At 39.1% G+C, this 22,023-nt stretch overlaps 1 protein-coding gene across 5 annotated transcripts in view; it reads right to left on the bottom strand.

Annotated features, from left to right (window-relative positions):
* Window positions 1-5,345: 5,345 nt before the first annotated feature.
* The window catches only part of ADGRB3 (adhesion G protein-coupled receptor B3), a 621,270-nt gene continuing 604,592 nt past the window's right edge, over window positions 5,346-22,023 (bottom strand). For 4 of the 5 annotated variants that reach the window (XM_073336359.1, XM_073336357.1, XM_073336356.1 and 1 more), the window contains 4 exons: window positions 18,726-18,761; window positions 9,453-9,557; window positions 7,924-8,055; window positions 5,346-6,158 (listed from right to left, as the gene is read on the bottom strand). In XM_073336359.1, coding sequence (XP_073192460.1) covers window positions 5,970-6,158; window positions 7,924-8,055; window positions 9,453-9,557; window positions 18,726-18,761 — 462 coding nt within the window. In that variant the 3' untranslated portion in view covers window positions 5,346-5,969. The remainder of the gene's footprint in view (window positions 6,159-7,923; window positions 8,056-9,452; window positions 9,558-18,725; window positions 18,762-22,023) is intronic. The other variant, XM_073336360.1, reaches the window with a different exon arrangement.

The raw sequence follows: 22,023 nt of genomic DNA, 5'->3' as shown, positions 1-22,023 counted from the left end.
AGTACTATATATATATATGTCCTTTCAGTCAACTGACACATAAAAGCCACCAAGTTTTATCATGATGACCCTGCTTCTTAGTATTTATGTCATAAATATAAAGGGAAGGGTAAACCCCTTTAAAATCCCTCCTGGCCAGAAGAAAAATACTCTCACCTGTAAAGGGTTAAGAAGCTAAAGGTAACCTCGCTGGCACCTGACCAAAATGACCAATGAGGAGACAAGATACTTTCAAAAGCTGGGCGGAGGGAGAGAAACAAAGGGTCTGTGTCTGTCGGTACGCTGCTTTTGCCGGAGATAGAACAGGAATGGAGTCTTAGAACTTTTAGTAAGTAATCTAGCTAGGTATGCGTTAGATTATGATTTCTTGAAATGGCTGAGAAAAGAACTGTGCTGAATAGAATGACTATTTCTGTCTGTGTGTCTTTTTTGTAACTTAAGGTTTTGCCTAGAGGGATTCTCTATGTTTTGAATCTAATTACCCTGTAAGGTATCTACCATCCTGATTTTACAGAGGTGATTTCTTTACTTCTATTTCTATTAAAAGTCTTCTTGTAAGAAAACTGAATGCTTTTTCATTGTTCTCAGATCCAAGGATTTGGGTCTGTGGTCACCTATGCAAATTGGTGAGGATTTTTACCAAACCTTTCCCAGGAAAGGGGGGGTGCAAGGGTTGGGAGGATTTTGGGGGGAAAGATGTGTCCAAACTACGTTTCCCAGTAAACCCAGTTAGAGTTTGGTGGTGGCAGTGGATATTCCAAGGACAAAGGATAAAATTAATTTGTACCTTGGGGAAGTTTTAACCTAAGCTGGTAAAAGTAAGCTTAGGAGGTTTTCATGCAGGTCCCCACATCTGTACCCTAGAGTTCAGAGTGGGGGAGGAACCTTGACAATTTATATTTTCAAATGTTTGTATGATGCAAATGTGTCGAGCTATTTCAGATCAAGGACTAGGTATGGCTTTCTGGATCTTGGGGCACCTCATAGAAGTGTGAGTCTACTCACTGGAGCCTCCCTCCCTCCATTTGGCTTGGAACGCTATCAGACATTGGGTCATCACCTCCTTTTATTTCCTTGGTTCTGATGAGGTAGGTGAGGATACAAAACATGTTTTGGGAGGGATATTAGTGTTTTCTATATAGTACCTGACAGAGGCCACTTACAACACCTTCATTTTGTGGTGTTGCCCCATAGATTAGTGTAGAGGGGCCTTCCACTCCCTCTTTTCCTTCCCCTCTCTATGTGGCGAGGGCTGACTATGTTTTCTGGAGTTATAAGTTCACTTTGGTCCTTATAGAATGATCTCTTGGCCCTGCCTCTGAGAGCTCTGGATGTTTATGACTTGTGATAGCTTAAAATCCAGTCTAAATTTGGAAGAAAGTAGCCAAACCTAGTGCTATTCCTGGAAAAGTAATATGTGTATTTGTTGTCAGACAAGGAGGCTCTAGGTTTGCCCTATCCCAAAGAATATTCTCTAAGGTGTACCTGAAGAGACATCAGTCCTGAAGACCACAACCCAGGCTTGCTTGACTTGAGAACCTACTTAACAAGGACGGAGTCCTAAAGCTGATCTTTCTGTTACACTATTGATAAGAAAGATAGGTTGATGAAGTGGTCAGATCCAGGGAAACACTGAATAAGAAATTCAAACATCATTCTACACAGTTCTTTCTTCTTTTTTGTACTTCACACATCACTGTTTGCAATTTCCTGAGTCAAAAGTCCAGTTTGACATAATAGAACGAATCATAGGCATTATGATGGGAAAAACACTGAAGAAGCTAGCTCAAAGCACTTTTAAAAATTGAATTCTAGGGATCTCCTATGAATAAAAATTGGTCTTTTTTGACAACAGCGGTGGCTCCCAGTCCACTCTGAACTCCTACCTGCTCTTTAAAGGTGTTGTTAGGTAACCTGGCATTTGGGCTTGGGAGTTTTGTGACTTGGACCCATGATTCTTCAATATGCTCAAGATTGGGTGTGCAGGAAAATTCTTGCCCATTCCCTCTTCTGGACAAAGCGGCATTTTGGAGTCTTTTTAGATGTGGGTTTCCTTTCTCCTCGGGAATTAAGGAAAGTATCCTGAAGAATTTAGTATTTAATAAGAATTGAATGTAGACAGCTGCAAATTGAGGTATCTTTTTAGGGCTTTGCCTTCTTGTGGCCTTGGCTGGTATCTCCTGAACACTCCCCTTCCTCTGATAAAGTTGAGTAGTCTACTTTCTTACTTGCTGCTATCCGCCTTTTTCAGGGGCTGAGGAAAGGGGCTATTAGAGGGGAAAGTGAGGCCTTCTCAGAAACTTTGCTGGGAGCTGTGCCTTGAAGCCAAAGAACATTTTCTTTTAGATGCTTATCAGCTTGAAGAGAGAGGGGGTGCTGATTGTGATTAACTCATGAGCTGTCTGACTGGGAGTTCTGGAATTAGTAGGAACTCCTGTTTTCTCTCAGTAGGTGGACTTTTCTTACCCCTCCCATCCCCCCGATTGAGCTTTTCTTGCAGGGAGGGGAATTCCTGGGCTCTCCTGAAGAATTTGAAGGGGAATGGGGAGTGTGAAATGTGAGACTGCTTCATCAAACCACACCTGTTTCCAAAATTCTTTTCTTTGGTTACCAGCTCCTGGATCCTGTTCACAGACTCAGCCCCAAAACCTTTGTCTCTCAAGATGTCTACTGTGCCCCCTAGGGAGGTTTCAATCAGTGGGCTTTCTACATCCACCCGACTCCCCAGAGTCAAAGCATGGCCCTGGGGGTGTAAAATGATCCTAACAGTAGACTGAGGAAACAACCCCACAGTCAACACCCAGTAGCCCAACCCTCTGTTCCTAATTAATGACCACTACATCTTCCTTGGTTGTCGGATGGTTATCACCATCTTGCTTATAGCGTAACAGAAGATTGAGACCTCAAAAAGTTGCTGGAATGGGAGGTGGTCCTGGTGCTAAATCTTGCCATGACTAGCTCATCTACCAGCAACTGGGAGAAATGGCAGCTCATTATTTCCAGCCTGTGGAAGCTAGAGAAGAAATTGATATTGTATTTAAACCAGATCAATTTAATCCATTTTAAAACAGCACTTCTGCATAAAAGAGGGTGTTCTTGCAGGAAATCTCTGTGGGGGTCAAACACCCCAAAGACACACCATTTACACCCCTGTAACTTTGGGGCTCTATTGGTACAATCTCCTCATCTATCTCAGTCATAAAGGCTCAGCCAGTGCCATCGTTTCTGTGGAGTCTTTGGGCCCACACCTAAGCACAACACTGCCAGCATGGTTGGCACTGCCATGCTGCCATTGGTTGCTTGGCAGCAGCATTATTCATTTACCGCCCCTCCCCCCCAGTGGATGTCACACAGCACAAAAGGAAACTTAATACTGAAGTAACACCATTAACCCTGATAGAAAATTTTGGTAACAGTTACATCACTTTGCCATAGGCTCATGCAACACAGTGCAGGTGTTTCCTAGCTCCTTTAGGCTGGCCACATCCCCGTTACCCATACGGCAGAGTAAAGGCATGGATGTCTTGTGTTGCTACCTGACAAATGCATATCTGCTGCGAGTAGGCACTGCTTTCCCACACAAAGGGGTCCTGGCCACATTCTGATTAGCAGCAAATTGTTAGAAATCATCCTTCACTTTGCTGATGGAGAGCAGGTGGAGAGCAGATGGCCTTATGCAATTAATGAGTATTTACACTGTTGAAAAATAAGTTCTTTCTTTAGAATGTATTTGCTTTTTAAAACACATTTTTGGCATATTCGATTTGCAAATTTAATTAACATGTTTTTCAAAGAATGTTCTCTGATTAGAAGAAAATAAATGACTAACATCTAAAGACAGACAGGATGTTAAACCTGAACTGTTGAGTTTTCAGATTCATATTCAGTTTTAGACTTGGCTCTTAACACAAGAAAAAGATAGATACTTTTTTTAAAATGTATATTTTATCTCCCTCTTTTGGGTATCCCAGTACATCTGGTCTTCTCTGTGAGTAGCTTTTAGGCTGTAAGCTCTCTAGAGTAAGGCCCTTATTTGTGTTTGGATTTACTGTAGTGCCAATCACACTGTCAGTGCTTTACATACTATTGATAAATAATAATACATTTATACATTCCATTTTTTCTCAGTGCTTGTTTCAGCTTGAGCTGCACCCTTTGAAAAAGACAGTGAATGAATGTGCCCACTCAAGCACTTGACTGTTTAAAACAGGACAGGGCTGATTTAACATTAAGTCAATCAAATAAATAATTGAAAGCTTGGTGGTCTAGTTTGATTTTAAAGCCTCCTATTATTGTAAATATGAGACAATATTAATATATAATATTCCCTTTCATACTAATTTGAGGGAGAGTAGAGCAGCTAATGAGTTCTGAATAGAGACGAGCCTAGTAGGCTGTGTTCCAGATTATGCTAAAGATTAGTTCCCAGGCTCAATCAAGGGTAGGACTGTAGTTTGTGCCTGGATTCAATAGTACCAAAAAATCTCCAGAACTGATCTTGATTGTTGGAAATTTCACAAAATCGGCGGTTCTGGAGAGACTGCCAGCATTTTGTAAGAATGTGTAATTTCAGCAGCATCTGTAGAGTATCTGTAAATTAGAAAATAAGTCCTTTCCTGTTTTGGATTTGATTCCACAAACAAAGGAGCAGATTCATATTCAGGAATTCAAACCCCCTCATTCTTGGAAAGATATTGTGTTTTTTGGCTCATTTTTAGGTCTGACCAGAGTGACACAGGCAGGTTTGATAATCAGCGCCTTCAGTCTTTGACTCTTGATTAATTGTATAGTTGGATCCCTAATACGAAAATACATTATGTTCTTGATTTATAATGTGAAGTGCATTCACTTTTTTTTTGGCTAAGAAATATGTTCCTGAGTTTTTAATCCTTTATAGGTGCATAAGTCTTTCTTGTTGTTTGTCATGCTGCAACAAGAGGCACCAAGTGGCTTTCTTTCTATTGTGTATATACACACAATTTAATAACTATAAATCAACATTTTCCTTGAGGCTTTGTGCATAGTACCTTACTTGTCTTCTATTAGTTGTCTCTCCGCAACAAGACAGAAAAACATAATACTTGCATAATAGAACAATTGTAGCAGTATTCTGACAAGTCCAATTTACATGGTACATTGTTTCCAAAGAATATCTGAGTAGAAAATACAGAACAGCTATACAAACCTACGATTACATTTGAAAATCATTAGCCTTGAAGGAATAATAACAGTATGCTATTAAAACTCTGAATACATTTTCAGTATCTGTGGTTTTAAAGAAAACTTTATAAATATGCAAATTGTAGATCAACAAATCCAAAATAAAATACACTAAAAAACTGATATGTAGACAAAAGTTTATTTACACCATACAACATTTTAAATATTTTATACACAGCTGCAGCAGAGAAAGCTACTCTGAGCTTTCCAGAGAAAACTGCAATAATAAAGATGTGAAATATATTATTCATATAAAAGTGAGATTATTACTTTATTGCATTTAAAGCAATGAAGAATGTAGCTCAACAGACATTCATTTAATGACAAAAACTTTGCTTTTATATTATAAAGTAAAAAGTGTAGTAATGGCCAAACAGACTGTTATAAACTTTAAAAACTGCATAAATATATACATTGTGCTTCATGGTGAAGTTTTTTGAAAACTAAACCAAATGAAGCTGTTACAACATGAATCGTTGCTTGAGGTTTATCTATAAAGATTACCTTACAAATCCATTCCACGGGTACTTACAACACACGATGGTAAGAATTGTACACCTGGTTCTCCACTAACTTTACTAGTGGGAATATATTGTACGAAAAAAACCCACTGACATTTGGCACATGAAGATCCTGACATAAAGTAGTCACAATGTTCAGACACAAATGTCAGGCTTCCCAAGTCTCTTTAGCGTCAGTGCAATGAATTCATTTTTGTTTTGTTTTCATTTCAGTTTGTTTTGATTTTGTTAAACTTCTGTTTGAAAGTCACCTTCCTGCACATCTAAAGGCAAGTTCAGACACTTCTCCCATTCTGCTGGTCTTAGTTCTAAAGCATCTTTTGCCTCTGTATCTAATACGTTTATTGTGGTATAGTGTTGGTATTCATTCGTGTTTTTGAAACTGTCCCATGGAGCCTTGTTTGGTGTTGGGTTTTCCTGAGGACAGAAAAAAAACAGGAAGAAAAAAATTGAAAGTAAGAAATAAATGATTTTCTGTTCATAATTTTGATCACTGAGGTAGCCTCATGGGATACAGAAGTCACTGAGAGAAAATGACTTTGAAGAGAGCTGAAGTGGCTGGTGTCCAGCATCATTCAGCCTGTACGTCTCTCTGAGCAGTCTGCACTTTGGAAGCCTCTTCACCTGAGCTGCCAATTAAATCCTCTCCTTCTAGCAGCTGCCAATTCTGAACAGAGAATGGCATGGGGCATGTGGGCCAGCATTGAGAGCCATATTTTAATAACTATGTTATAGAAAAGTAGGAGGAAATAAAGGAAAATAAGAGATTTTCTCTTGAATTATGGAATGATGTAAAATAGAGGTTGCTAGCTTGGTTATAAATTGAGATAACCTGATGATCTGCTTATGAAATAACAAAAGTGGCCTGATTCCAGCAGGGGCTGAGAGCCCTCAACTCCTGAAGAGTACAAAGGGAATTGATGAGGGTCTGTATGGTGGGATGAATATAGCTTGCGGTTGAAGGCTGACTACTGTAAATAATTCCCGCAATCATTTTAATGCCAAATTTTTAAATCTTTCACTTTTCAAATCAAATAGTGGTATTTTTTTCTCATATGTTTGAATGATCCTGAAATTGACTCTGTTACTTCTTCTGAAAAACAAAATTTTCAATTTTGTAACTGCTTTTTAATGCCAAAACTTTATAGTCATGTGTACCACCATCAACAGATTGATGTCAGCACAGTCCCAGAAAGTGGGTTTGTATTTGTTAATGGTGGCTGGACAGTTGTTAGTAGAAGTAACACAAAACATCATGTGAGAACCACAAAAATAATGACTATTATTCCCACCTTTAATATCTGTGGCAACATCAAACTGCAAGCAGCAGTGTAATTTGCAGCTCATGCAGATGTACCTGTACGAGTTTTAATCTACCTGGCTTGCAAAAAACAGCAGCGAGGATATGGCAGTGTGAGCCTCAGGATACATCTACACTGCAATTAGACACCCATGGCTGGTCCATACCAACTGACTTGGGCTCGCAGGGCTCAGGCTAAGTGGCTGTTTAATTGCAGTGTAGATGTTTTGGTTCAGGCTGCAGCCCAAGCTCTGGGACCCTCCCACCTTGCAGGGTCCTAGAGCTCAGGGTCCTAGAGCCCAGGTTCTAGTCCAAACCTGACCATCTACCCCACAATTAAAAACCCCTTAGCTTGAGCCTCTCAGCCTGAATCAGCTGGTGTGCACCAGTCACGGGGTTTTAACTGCAGTGTAGACATACCCTGAGACTCACGCCGCCATGCCCTTGCATGACTAAAGCTTGTGTGGGTATGCCCTGCAAATTACACCTTCTGCTGCAGTGTAGACATATCAGTTCTTAGGGATTAACTTTAAGAAAAATGCATAGAACCTAGAAGTCCTTTCTCACCAGATTTTGTTCAGAAGGCATTTCCCAATAGGCAAGATAATTCAAAGTTTTGGATTTAAAAAGAGATTTGCACAGTATCGTTCTGCAAGGGCCCAATGCCATATTCCTTGTGCGTCTAAAATACACATTGACTTCACCCTAAAGGCTGCATAATGGGACCCTAAGTGATACCAAGTTCTGAATACTGCATCTTACAGCATTGATTAAAAGATACAATATGGGTTTCTTTTGAAGATTTGAGTTTAAATGCAACATCTTCAGCATACAAACACCCATTGATTTCAGTAGGCTTTGGAACAAGCCCTAAATATTCACCATTTGACCTCCATTTGGTTCCTGACAGAAATCGAAGGTCACGTGATTTTGCCTCTTGTGCCTCCTAGAACAACACTGCTTCTCTTGCTGCACTGCAAATTTGGTTTCTGAATTGCAGTCTGGATGTTTGTTCTGGAAAATAAGTTTGGCCATAGAAATCATTTCTGAGAGATTTTGCTTTAAAATGACAATCAGGCCAAGAAAGCACTATAATTTGGAAAGCAGAAACCAATAATTATTTATTTTAGTCAATATAGATAACTAAGGGTACATTTAATATTCAGAAACAAAACATCTAATAAATATTAATTATAATTAAAAGCATTGTCTACCTAGGACATACAATCTTTTACTTTGATTATAGATGGCGCTAGTAGAGCTGTGCAAAATGTTTACAACAAAATGCCAAACTATATAAATTTAATCTGTTGTACAGATGAAACTTACACCATGTTTGTACATTATATTTTAAAAATCTTTCAAGAATGCTTCGTCCAGTTGTATGGTTTGTATCAAAATCACATTAAATATGTAGGTTTGAATGGTGCTGATGTGAAACCAGGTGAGATACAATGGTTTCAGCCAAGCTTTCCTTTGAGATTTTGAATTCATTCAAACCCCAAACACAAGGCAAAACTTGGATGGGGGAAAGGTGGGAACTGGGTACAAATTCACATAGATCATAGCTAAAGAAAATACTCAACAAACCCCTGAGGAGCAAAATTTCAGGGCCAGATTTCAGTTTATGTAAACTGACATAGCTCATTGGCTTCACATTGGCTGAGCGTCTGGCCCTCAGAGTTGAAAATACATAAAGGGAAACACTTCTAACTCACATAGTTTATTTTTAGTGTGCACTTTTGAAACCATAATGATACTATTGCTGATTAATAAATGTGGCTCAGTAAACTATCTGTTTTAATGAAGGAGACTCAACCATGCAGTGTTCTCATTATTAAGCATCCCTAAATAAAGGAGGTTGTTTTTGTTAGGTTTATTTCTGCTGTGCACAGACAATTAGGGTAACAGTCAACTACGGATTATTGCATTTTTGATTTTCAAATGGTAAATATTTATAAAGCTATTACAGACAAGGCACGATAATACAGGACAATGTATACTCTCAGAGCACATCAGCTGTGAGTGATTTTAGCTGAAGATAGAACAAATGATTTTGGCTAGGACAAGAAAACATTACACTAGCCACACTGCATTGATGAACTACTTTCTCGGTATAAATCCTTTAGGCTTGGTAGACATATACAGATTTTAAATTGTGCTCCCTTCAATTCAATTACTTGTCAGCAATAATGATGTTGTGAGTTGTTATAGTCTAGTTATGAAATCTAATGAGACTTGTCAAAGATAAGAATACTGCAGATATCTTTGGTTCTCTGTCCTCGGGCTATTTACGAGTAGTACACAATAACATCTTACCATCAAATGGTGTTATATAATCCATTTGCTTGCTTGCTAACGTCTACAAACCAGTATATTTTAAATTAATAAGAAGACAACAATATACTTACCATACTTCCTGATTTTGGTACGTCCCGAAATCTGTCCAGAGTCTGAAATTTCTGATTTAATTCCTGAAACAATTCCATGTGCCTCTTCCTTGTATGCATAACCTTCTGCGAAATGGAACATAATTGGCTATAGTTGTAATTGAATCTGGCCATTTTTTAAAAAAAAGAACCATTATTTCCCCCAACATAATAAAGTAAATTGAATTTGGCAGGACCATCTTTTCCTTATAGACTCAGTAAATGGAAATGAATTGCACTGAGCCTCCTATCTTCTGTTTATAATGTTCTTCCTGTACACAAAGTATTGGTGTTACCCTTCCATTTATTGAATCGATGAAATCAGGAGATGTTTCTTTTGTGCTAAGCAGATATATTAGGAATGCGACAGCAGCCCTTCTGCAAGGTCTTCAGTCACAAGTTAAAACTGTTTTCTAGATATGTGTTCCACATAGAAGAAATTAATATCTTAATTTCAACATGAAAGGAATAGTATCATAAGGGTATATATTAATTTCTGAAAACAGTGGAGGCAGGGCTGATGAATTGATGGGGAAAAGGAATTTGTCGCCCAGATGCTATGATGAGTATGAGTTGCTAATGTATATCACCACATCTGGGTTGTGATTATGGTCCAAAACTCCATGTAGTATAATTAAATGCCTTCCTGTCATTCACACCTCCCCAGAAGAAAGTTTAATAAATGCCAAAGTTGTGACATGTAAGGATAGATGTTCAGAGTTGCATGGGTTTGTATTTGAATAGCGTGAGTTGCTCAACTGTGTAAATCCATAGTTACCAGCAGTGTATCCATCTGAGGTCTGGGACATAGTCCCTGCTGGTATTAAAGTGGTGCAACTCTGCTGACCTCAGTGCAGCAGCACCAATTTACACCAGTAGAGCCTGTGGCCAGGGTGTTGTCATGGAGACAGAACTGCTGCAGAAAGGATGCTACTCATGTCCACTATGGTCATTTTCCAGACAATAGTAAACCCATTCATTGTAGTTTACGGAAGTATTAAGAGAGTTAATTTCAAGTTTTGGGCTAGCAAGAGTTACATTTGAAAAAATAAGCAGTTTTTGTGTTAAAAAATGTGGAAAAGAATAACTTATGCATAAGGCTACATTTTAGTCACGGGTCTTTTTAATAAATGTCATGGACAGGTCACGGGCAGTAAACAAAAATTCATGGCCATGACCTGTCCATGACTTGTACTGTATACCCCTGACTAAATCTTGGAGTGTGGGAGAGCAGCCTGGGGGCGCCCCGGGTGCTAGGGGAGGGTGGTCCGGGGCTACCACAGGGGCAGGGTGGGTGGCCGCACGCAACCTGGGACCACCACTGGTGCTGGGAGGGGGTTGGGGGGGATATTTAGGAGGGGCTGGTAGGCTCCCCACCTGGCTCTACATCTTCCTGGAAGCGGCAACATCCCCCTCCCTCAGCTCCTAGGTGGAGCTGGCGTGGCCAGGCATCTCTGTGTGCTGCCTCTGACCTGAGCGCCAGCTCTGCAGCTTCCATTGGCTGGGAACCACGACTAATCGGAGTTGAGGGGGTGGTGCCTGCAGGTGGAGACAGGACACAGAGCTGCCTCACCATGCCTCCGCCTAGGAGCTGAGGGATGTTGCTGTTTCCAGGGAGCCCTCCCAAGCCCCATCCAGAGCCATCACCCATTCCCACACCCCAACTCCCAGCCCTAAGCCCCCTCCCAAACCCAAACTCCTGCTGTTGGTGGGGAGGAGGGTGAGGTGGCCCGAGACTGTCCCAGCAGCGGCTAGTGTGACTGGCCCACGAGCTGCTGGACCTGCTCAGGCGGCTCCTGGGCCAGCCGCACTGGCCGCTGCAGAAGTCCTGGAAAGTCACAGAATCCATGACTTCCATGACAAACTGGCAGCCTTACTTATGCATACTTAGGAACTGTACATGCCAAACGGTGGCACACCTTATGTGGGAGGAGAAGCACCCATGTATACCTTGTGCCTCCCACCCTTTATGTGACCCATGCAAGTGCCATTCAAAATTGCAGTCTCTATACTGGCAGGAGCCTTGTATAATCATTATCTCCATGCCTGCTTCTGCCACCCTCCCTCAGTGTGGATAACCAAATTAAGCACAATACTACTCAATGTAGGGTGTCAGTAGATGGCCTTGAATTATCCTTTAGCCATGTGTTTTAATTATTTTATCTTCCATTTAGTGTTTATAAATTGTGTGAAATATTCCTGCCTTATTAGCCATGCATTTTTACCCGTGCTATGTAACAACTATATTATCTGTAACATAGCTACGCTGAAACTTAAGCATTTGTTTGATGACAGCTCAAGGAGCCATCTGAGTCCTGGAAATTGGCAACATTATTCACAAAAAGCACATGAGATATCGCAAGCAATTAGAGACTGATTAACTTAAGATGAGTTGTGGGGAGAAAACAGGAAACAATTTTGCAGGATTCAATGAGAAATACCTTGCAAAACATTATTTAACTAGAGATAGCTGACCTAAACTCAAAAAGGGGTTCTTATTCTTGTGACTTGCTGGAGCTTTTTGAAGATATTACTGCTCTGATAGACAAGGGAGCAGGTTCCATATACCCAGAATTTCAAAAGGCAAGGTGCCACTTCAAAGGTTATTATTGGCTAAAATAAGAAGTTATGGTATAGGGAGTAAAACAAATTTTGCAGGTTAAAAAAATGGCACTAAACCGGGAAATATCATATAGTTGTGAAATAAATGATTCCAGCTGGAAACTTTGTAATAGTGGGTAGGAAATGGAATGTACTGAATGCTACCTTTTTGATATTTGTCTGAAGTATTTGTTAAATAGCAAATATGAATAAAGCAAATTTGTCACTTACTTCATTATATAGTTCCTGAAAAGAAGCAGGTGGGAGGGGAAATTAATCAGTTTCTGTGCAATTCTGGCAGCTAAATACTTTAAAAAAATTTGTTGAAAGAAAAATAAATACAATCCACCTAACTGAAAACTATGGATATTTTCTGCTGCTTTATATTTTCATGGCTATCCTTCTTTACTCCCTTCTTGCTGGTTCAGTGTACATTTAAGTGTGTAAAGAGTAATTTGCACTATAAACATTATATAAATAAACTATAATCTCTACCTTTAATTCTTTCTAGTTACACTTTTTAATTCCTTGTTAAAATTCTCAGTTTTAACTATTTTTCAAAAAGTAGAATGGCTATAGTATTTATTATAGTGAATGACCTGCTTTTTCTTCTATGGAACAACAAACCACAAAAGGAGAGAAGCAATTCTGAGTTCAACCTTTTGGTTTTGTGCCCATTTTTCCATTGAGTGGGTGAAGTTCACCAACGATGGAACCAGTCAGAAGTGACAGATCATGTGAAATCTGTGTAGCATTTCAGACAGCCTCAAGATGTACTCTGGTGATTAGAGTGGTATATGAATCTGAACAAGATAGAATAAAGATATATGGAATCCTTTCTTCTTCCCTGCTGCTTTACACCACAGGCTCATGCTTCCCCTGGACAACATGGCTTCTTTAGCAGCAATTCTTCTGGGGATTCTCACAACCACAGCCACCCAGGAAGCCCCACTCATCCCCAAGGCCTGGAAAGGGGGGAAGCAGTGCAAGTTAACATTCAAATATATTAACTTGTGCCAGTTTCCCCATAGAAAATGGGAGGAAGAGGGAAATCCAGAAGAGAGAACCTGGCTCCCCTCCTCCATCCCCATGCAGGCTGGCACTGTCCAAAGACTGTGGTGTCCCTGTGAAGGGCCTTCCCTAAGGTTGGGGGACAGAGAAGAATGGCACAGAGGCTGCATTTCTTCCTCATGTACCTGCTTCTCTCTGCATGGAGTCCTATGATTTTATTCTTCCTTTCTCTGTCTCCCTTTTTCTCTTACTGTGCAAAAATAATATTCCCCCTTTCCCTCCCAGACTGGATCAGTTTCTTCTTCCTACTAGATATTTATTTACTATTTCTATCTAATTTTGCCCCCCCCGCCCAGTTCTCTCATTTTTCGCTTCCTTTGGTGCTGCTGTTTGACTTCCTTTATGTCTGCTTATTTTTCTCATTTTCTTCATTTTCCTTCTTCCTCTTCCCAGGCTTTCTCTGTTTTTGCTTCTCATCTTGGTGCCTCTGTGTGTGTTATCCCAAATCCTGCTCATTTACTGCACATACAGCAAGAGAGAAGTGGCCTGAACACAGGGCTGGGAGCTAGGAACTCCTGAGTTCCAGAGCTAACTCTGACAGTGACCTGGGTAAATCACAACCTCTCTGCCTTATATGCTACCAAACAAACTTGAGGGGGGATATACCCCATTCCAGCTTATACTGCTCAACCTAGCAAAGCGCAAAGATGGGATACAGTGTGTGACAAAGACCCAGAATGAGGGACACAAAACATTTATGAATGCAGGAAAATTAAAATCCTGTGGATTTCAGTCGTTTAGTGGAAATAACTTTCTTTAACTTCAGCTTATCAATGTTTGTTTCTGATGTAGATACATGTCTACAGTTTTTAGCAATAAAAGTAAAGCAACACCAAACTGGTGTGGAACATAGCTAGCTTTGGGAATAAAATGAGTAACATTCCACAAAACGAGGGAGTGTTGATAAATACGTTCCTCCTAGTAGCTCTACCTACAGTCACACAGTAGCTCCATTACACTCATTGTTTAGACTACTGTACAAGTGACTTTCTCAGTTGCTGCATGGTCCATTGCAATGTGCAGTACTATTGTGACATGTGCCCCCTCCACTAAAGTTAAACGATGACCTTCTGCTTTAAAAATCCATTTCTGTGTCTGTGTCTGTGTTTCATTCTCCTGTGTGTCCTCATCAGTAACAGAGCCTTTCTCCGCATGGCACATCTATTATAGAGCTCGTTGGGGGGAAAAAGCAATTGCCATGACATCTTTGTGACATACACTGTTTGACACAATTTGTATTAATTTTATTTGAACTGACAGCCATACACTGGTACTGAAATCTCAGTACAGGAGCAGCTCTGTAAAAGTTTTAGGGGAAAGCAGGCTATGTGGCTAAATAGGGTGCCACACAGCTAAGGACATCACAACCAATAACACTAAGGATTTTTTTTTAAACAATATTTTTAAATGTCAAAAAATATCAAAGCCCTAGTGAATGTCCCTTCTAAAGTAATATTCTACTGGTTTGCAGTGGAAACCAGTGTGATATGTGACTGCAGCAAGAACACAGACAGAATATAAAACTGGCTCTGTGTGACTTTATGTGTAAATATAAGACAAACACAACATTCTTTATGGGCTGCATTCTGCCCTTGACTCCATAAGGTTCCATGTTGGAGGTTATGTATCGGGTGTATGATTCAGTGGGAGCCCTGAAGAGAAATTCTGGCTGAGTCAGTGATAATTCCAGTTTCAGGGAAGGACTGCGGGGTGATCCTAGAGTGGTAATGGCACTATCTTGGGAAAAGTTCTGGATTTGCCAGAGCTGGTGGAATTCAGAGCCAGAGCAACTATCATTGCGGGCATGTTAGACAGGGCAAGCAGTATGCTCCTCAACTTGATTCTGGCCCTTCTCCCACCCTGGTGCATTAATGTATGGGTTAGCCAAAATCTGGACTTATTTGTTATATTCTATCCTTGTATTTTTTTTTTTTGTGAAGCATGGATAAAATAGCCTGTGGGTAGGAGCTTTGGCACATAAAATAAGGGGTTTTCCTCTCTGAAGGACCAAAAGAATGAAGAAGGATATTTTTATTATTTACAGCGTAGTGAATGATGAGGTCTTAGGATGAGAGGATGCATTAATGTGTCCAAACCCCAGAACTTCCTGTAGTTAGTACCACCCGTGACAGTTTATGATGGGACTGCATGGCTGTGCATGAGTGAGAGAGACAGAGGACAGCTGTACAGCTACTGTAGCTTGTGACTGGTCATGCAGGAAGATTTCAGAGTTCAAAGAGATTATAAGGTACTTTGTAAAGACTAACAAAATAAAGTATATATACGGCATTAATGTTTTCTGTCTATAAAACGAAACACATGTTTCAGCCAGTGTTAAGTCCCCCATGTAAATAGTATTTTAAAGAACTATTAACTGTTACATAATGCTAAACTGTTTACAAAGGCAAAACAAGACACAGTTGGCCCGTTCCTTGAGTCTGACCAGTCTCCTCTCAGTGCAGGACCCATGGGCAAGGGGCGGCAAAGGTGGCTCATGGCTACCTTTTTGTCCCCTCCGATCCTGGGTGCACATTTGGCCCATTTAGGGCATCCTCAGGGCTATTCTAAGTTACTGTCAGCTGCAGTGGCCCTGAAGAAGCCATTTAGGCTTTAGGCATTAACAGAATGCATCAGCTTTTTGGCCCATGACCCCACCCTACCTCACCCCTCTGTCTTACACCTAGGACTGTGAAGGAGGTTGGGTGGTTATGCCATCACTATGGGATTTCCCTATCAAGGGAAATCCTCAGGTGGCCATCCAGGTCAGCTTTCAGAGTGGTGCAAAGCAGAGATCATGATCTGATCCAGTACCTATAATGAAATCTCAAAGCAGGGAAACGATCTGGTTCAGCACTTCTACAATACCACAGCCACCAGCACAATATCATTGCTGTTATTATTATTATTATTTATACTGCAGTAATCCCAAATGGTCTCCATTAGGATTGGTGTCACTTGAACAGAGTGACGTACACACATATAGGATGACACATTTCCCTTCCTGATATTTTATATACAATGCATGTAGATAATACAGTATTTAAAAAAAATCTAGGTAATGCGGCAATTGCAAACAAAACACAATAAAAGATGTAAGTATCATATATACACAATGTGAGTCAATTGAAAAAGCATTACAGGATAACTGATACTTGAGAACACAATGTGCATAGTATTGTCAGTAGTTATCTGGAGCTGGAATATGTTCCCTTGAGTGCTAGGATGGATGTCTTACTAGCAGTTGCCATAGAGAATGTACTCAGAGAGAACTGCACTGAATTCCTGGCCTTCAAACTGGAATTGTGTGATTCAGAATTCTTTTCATTGCTGTGATTGTATAATTTCTGTTGTGCTGTTTTTATTTAATTTTAGAATTGCTTTTCCCCCCTTAGATTGTTGATGCATATTCTTCTTCCTTCTTTGAATGTAAGTATCAAGAACATTAACTGATGCTCTTTTAATTTTATGTGTGTGTGTGTGTGTATTTTCAGAAAAAAAATTATAGTAAGTTGGAGTCAAATTTGAGAGGTAGCTTAAGAGTAAAAAAAAATATTGCAGGAATATGGTAATTTTCCCAAAAATAGTGTTGTACACCTATGAAATTCAGAGTTACTGTTAAACTTCAAAGAAATTCAAACATGCTAATGGAGCGCACAATTTTGAGGCACTCACATAATCTTAACTCCTTTAGGGACACCATGCAATAACAATAAAATTATGATTTTTTTGTGTTGTGGTCCAAAATTAGATTAAACTGATTGATAAAGAAGGGGTTTGTGTCCTTTCATATTTTTTCCCCTCAGGATATCACTACCTGTCAGAATGGGTTGGTTGAGTTATCTCAGATATTGCAGTGCCCCCAGTTAAGGGTGGTCTGAGCTGTTGACCTATGCCTGTCTATATTCTGTGTAAACATAAGAGTTAGATACCACAATCATTAATAACAGCTTAATTACAACCTAATTTCTTCAAATCTAGTTTATACACAATATTTCAAGAAGTGTTAACTATCTGGGAATTTGAAGGCTATGTTAGTCTGTTATTAAGATCATTTCAGGGAAAACAAGGCCTGAAACTAAATTGTATTTTTAATGGAACCATATTTAAATACATTTGAACTGACACTAATTAATGGATTCATTTGTAAATTCTGAGAATATTCATTCTGTACTCAAACAGTAAGTGCTATAATTTTTGGGAGTATACACTGTATTTTTCATACATAATACAGAAGTAGACTCCTTCCTCTAACTGAACAACTCAATTGTGTTAACTATGGAGGCCTGACCAACTTGTCCATAATAATACTCTCTTTCATTGCATGGAGCATTACTGAGTGAAACACTAAAAAGTATGGCATCCAATATATACCATGCTTTAAGATTTTCAAATGTAAAGATTTTCATAATTCAAAGCACTTGGGTTTGGTTCTCTGAACTCATAATTTATTGCTCAAAATTTCACACTTTGATAGCCTAAAACTCTGGAATAGACAGTATTATATACTGAATGATTCACAAGATGAGATAATAAAGGAATTGCCATAGTTTTTGTATCAGTAACTGCAGGCCAGATTCTGACTTCTGATCCAAGAAATGCTTCAATGCATGACTAGAAAAATCCACTACTATGGTTGTCCATGTAAACATAGACAATGATTTTTCAAGTCACAGTCGATATGTGGATCTCAATGGATATTAAAATTTGGTCCTAAGTATGTAAGGTTCTATGCAAACAGTGTGAGAGGCTTCACTGGAGAAACACATAATGAATTATATCAAATTATTAATAAGCATGAATAAGACAGTTTTGCAAAAACCAAAAATCCATAAATCATTATTATTTTGCTGAATATAGACTTTGACTACACAGAGTAGTCACTTAGAGCAACCATACAAATAAATAGGAAGATAAATACCTTCACCAAAATGTTTGTGCGTGTAAATCCTTGCAACCAGAGCCTACATTTCCAACAAGGACTAAAGATTTTGTACGTCTCAAATTTTGGGTATCCAACTTGAGTCACTTAGGGGGCCTGTTTTCAGAGTGCAGTTGCTCAGCATCTTTGAAAAATGTCAGGCCCCTTAAAGGGTTTCAACTCAAGTACCCAAAATCACTAATCAGTTTTGAAAATTTAGGTCCCATAAGCGAAAAGAATCCTAAAGAAAATGAGAGATTGGGCTCTCTCACATAGAGAATTTGTGGAAGGAAGCAGACTTGCTGTGCAACACCACTTATCAAACAAAAGAGACAAACTTTTTCAAATAGACAATCAGCCTCTATGACCACCGGGAAATTAATAGATGTATAAAAAGGAAAAAAATACATGCAACTGAAATGGTGGAGAACTTAGAACAGAAGCCATGATAATTCATTTGTACTATGCAGTAGTTCGATGTTAGAATGTTTTACAAGTAACTTTTGCCAAAGTAGTTTTAATGAAACTCCCATCATATATTATACAACACCCATTTAAACCATCATATTGATATCTACTATATCATGTGGCTTAAACTGAAATTTCTTATTAACTTTATATTAATATAGTTTTAATAAGCAGGAATAACTTAAACTTAAACTTACTTCAAAGTCAAGGTCCGAATAACGTGATTTTCTTCTCTATTAAGCACCAGAAAAGGAAAGAAAAGAAGAGGTGCATTAACATGGAATCTATTCATGCAATCATAGTAATTAGTTTAAAGAACATTGCTGTTTCCTTTTGAATATTTGTATTAAAGATTTCTTAAGAAAGATGTACTTTTTGTTTTAACAATTAAAGATTAATCTGTGACATCATGCACAGTTTGTTAGAAATAAGATTGTTTTCCCAATGGAATAAGACACAATTGCATTTCACAGAGAGTTCTGCATGTAGTCAGGCTCCTCATTCAGTAAGTTTTGTAGCAGGATACCATGATCTCAATGATATTTATAAGGAATCTACCACTTTGGGATCATATAGACACCCAGAACTTGGTTTTTCTCTCTCACCAGATTGATTTCAATATAGTTACTCCAGATTTACACTGGAGTTAGTGACAGAGGAATCAAGCCAATGGCGGCTATATCTTCCATACAAGCTTCAGCTTGTTTGCAATGATGACTTCATTTGGAGAGAACAACTTGAAATTAGTTTCAAATTATAACAAATATTAGTCCAGGAATCTGAATGTAAAAGAAATGATTCTTCAATTGTGTTGTATTTACTGTTATACAATACCACAAAATCTCATTTTGTATAGTATCTTTTATACAAAATGCAACTCAGAATGCTTCACAGAATTTTTAAAAAATACAGCATTAGATGTAAATAGTAAATAACAACAGAAGAAATTGAAGTTTAATGTTGTAGGGAAGGGATAAAATATCTAGGGCTAAGGTGGCAAAGGGATACACGAAGGCAGCAGTAGCCAGCAGGAGTAGCAGAGGAAAAGGAGACTGCTCCAAGGATGGGGAGATTATGTGTACTGAAAGAGAAGAGGCCAGTGCTAGATTACTTGTGGGGAGGGAGGGTGAAAGGAAGGAAAAAGAATATAGAAAGAGACAAGGGCCTGATTCCGCTGTTTGAATAATGACTGGAGCTTATGACCGTGAAGAAAATCTATTCATAGTAATATATCCTAGCCCTGCTCTGTACCCTTGTGTAACATGTACCCAGGCACTTGTGTTAGTATGTGTTTGAGTGAGGGATGTGTGCTGGCTTATAAAACAAGCAGAGATCCTCATTTTTCTTCTATATGGTGTTTTTGAAGTTTTGCATCAGCCAAGAACTACAGTTCTGCATCTGGGCACCATTGTACAGCTCTCTGAATAACTGGCAGGACAGGCTCTCTTGTTAAAAGGGTGTGGCCTCATGACAGTTAATGTGAGTAATTTGTGTCCTTCAGCATAAGGAATGTGGCTCAGAATCTGGTGTAAATCCATTTCCCCATGACTTACCCATTCGCCTCCCCAAACACTTTTCCTGTTTTTCCCAGTTTTATGTATTTCATGGTAGCAACTCTGGAGTGTAGGAAGTGTAACGTCTTAATGACTGAGACTATGCAAAACAATGAATTTTCTTTCTTCACCTGGGGCATGTTCCAAAGTCTCCTGAAGTTGACATAAAGACTCCCATTGACTTCAATGGGATCTAGATCAGGACCCTGCAGAGCCAGATTGATCACCTGCTATCCAGTTCAGTCCCTAACCACCTAGTTAAGCAATGGTGTGTTTTGTACTAAGGTCCACAAGGTCAGTCAGCTGGAAGAAATTCACTGCATTTTAAAAACAAGGAGGGCAATTTTTAACAGTGTTCTGAATTGATTTGGATGCCAGTGGAGTTGACTGAGGATGGAGGTGACATGGATGCACTCATTTCTAATAAAGCTGGTCAAGAAATTGTGAAAAACTTGAATGAAATGAATTTTTTGATTTGTTGAAATTTTGCATTGAAATGTTGTTTTTTTGCAACCAAAAACTAAATACTTCCAGTTAAAAAGTGAAAGTTGCTGAAAACTGATTTTTTTTTTATTTCTGGGTTTTTGATGAAAACAGATTCCCCCTCCCCCTCCCATTTTTTTATTTATTTTTTTTAAATTTAGTCAAAAAAGCCATTTTTTGTTGAAAAACTGTGTTGGTGGAAAATTTTGACTGGCTCCAAATGGTTGGATTTGTAAATATGCAAAGGAGGCCACTGTAGGAATGTTCTGCACATTCTGGGATCTGAAGTGCTAGGAATCAGCCCACGGGAAGGGACTTAGAATACTTGAAAGATTCACTGTCTAGAAAAGCTCAACTTTGCCTCCCACATTAACCAGGATATTTAAAGACTACTTGGAAAAAATGTGTCACAGCACCAATAACAAAACAAAACAAAAAAAACCCCTGAACAACAACCCAAAACAACAGTGGTAAAAAAACCAGAGAGACTCTGATCACTCTAAAATGAACTATACCTCAAGAGATTTATTTACCCCCAAAACACAAACAGGGCTTGCGAACACTCAGAATATTTAGTGTTATGTTTGGCTGTGTGGTCACAAAAGGAAAAAGGCTCATTCATGAGATAAACTTTAGAGTACTTGTCCCTAGACTAGTTTCAACACTCAAAGCAGTAATAAACCTGGTTTTACTGAAATGCATGAACGAAGATGCTAAATCAAATATAGTTTAGAGACCTGATTTGCAAGAAAGTGTGATTTAGAAAAATGGAATATTTAAAACCCATTTTGCCTGCAAGTCTGCTCATGGGCAGCACAGGTACTCTGGCATTACCTATAAGCAGAGATGGGTGATTAGGTTTAAGCCCCCACATAACTCTACTGTTCACTTTAAATGTGAGCAAAACACTGCACCATACTTTACTGCAATCTGATTGGATAGATGTCACAGTTGCAATTCTGCTTTTACATCACATCTCCTTGGCACGGAGACTCAGTAGGCCATTTTGTACACGTATGTCAAACAAAATTCTTCTGGAGTATAACCAGAACGGAACCAGAAGGAGGACATTTATTTTTAACTGTACATTAAATAATATTTGTTTTGTGCTTTTACTTTATATTTTTCAGGACTGCACATGGTGATCCCCTAAAGTCATTAAAGACATGATCTGCTGTCACAGGTCAGAGGAGCAACAGAGTTGTGCTTTGAGTTGAAGTCCATTGGAGTTCTGCCAGTGACATCAACAGGTAGAGGGTCAGGTCCTATTAGCTATCACACTGGCAACACTGAACAATTTTAAGGTTATTTTGGAGCTGGCAAATATGTTTAAGGGCCTGATCCAATTTACATTGGAGTGACCAGGAGTCTTTACATTGACTTAAGGAAATTGGATCTTTCCCTAATATGCTATTTCAGAAGCTTTTATTTCTGAATGCCACCACTTCCACTTCCATTT

The sequence above is a fragment of the Lepidochelys kempii genome, chromosome 3 (assembly GCF_965140265.1).
Source record: "Lepidochelys kempii isolate rLepKem1 chromosome 3, rLepKem1.hap2, whole genome shotgun sequence".
In the NCBI taxonomy this organism is placed as follows: Eukaryota; Metazoa; Chordata; order Testudines; family Cheloniidae; genus Lepidochelys; species Lepidochelys kempii.
Note: the sequence above shows the minus strand (reverse complement) of the source record. Positions and strands in the feature narration are given on the sequence as shown.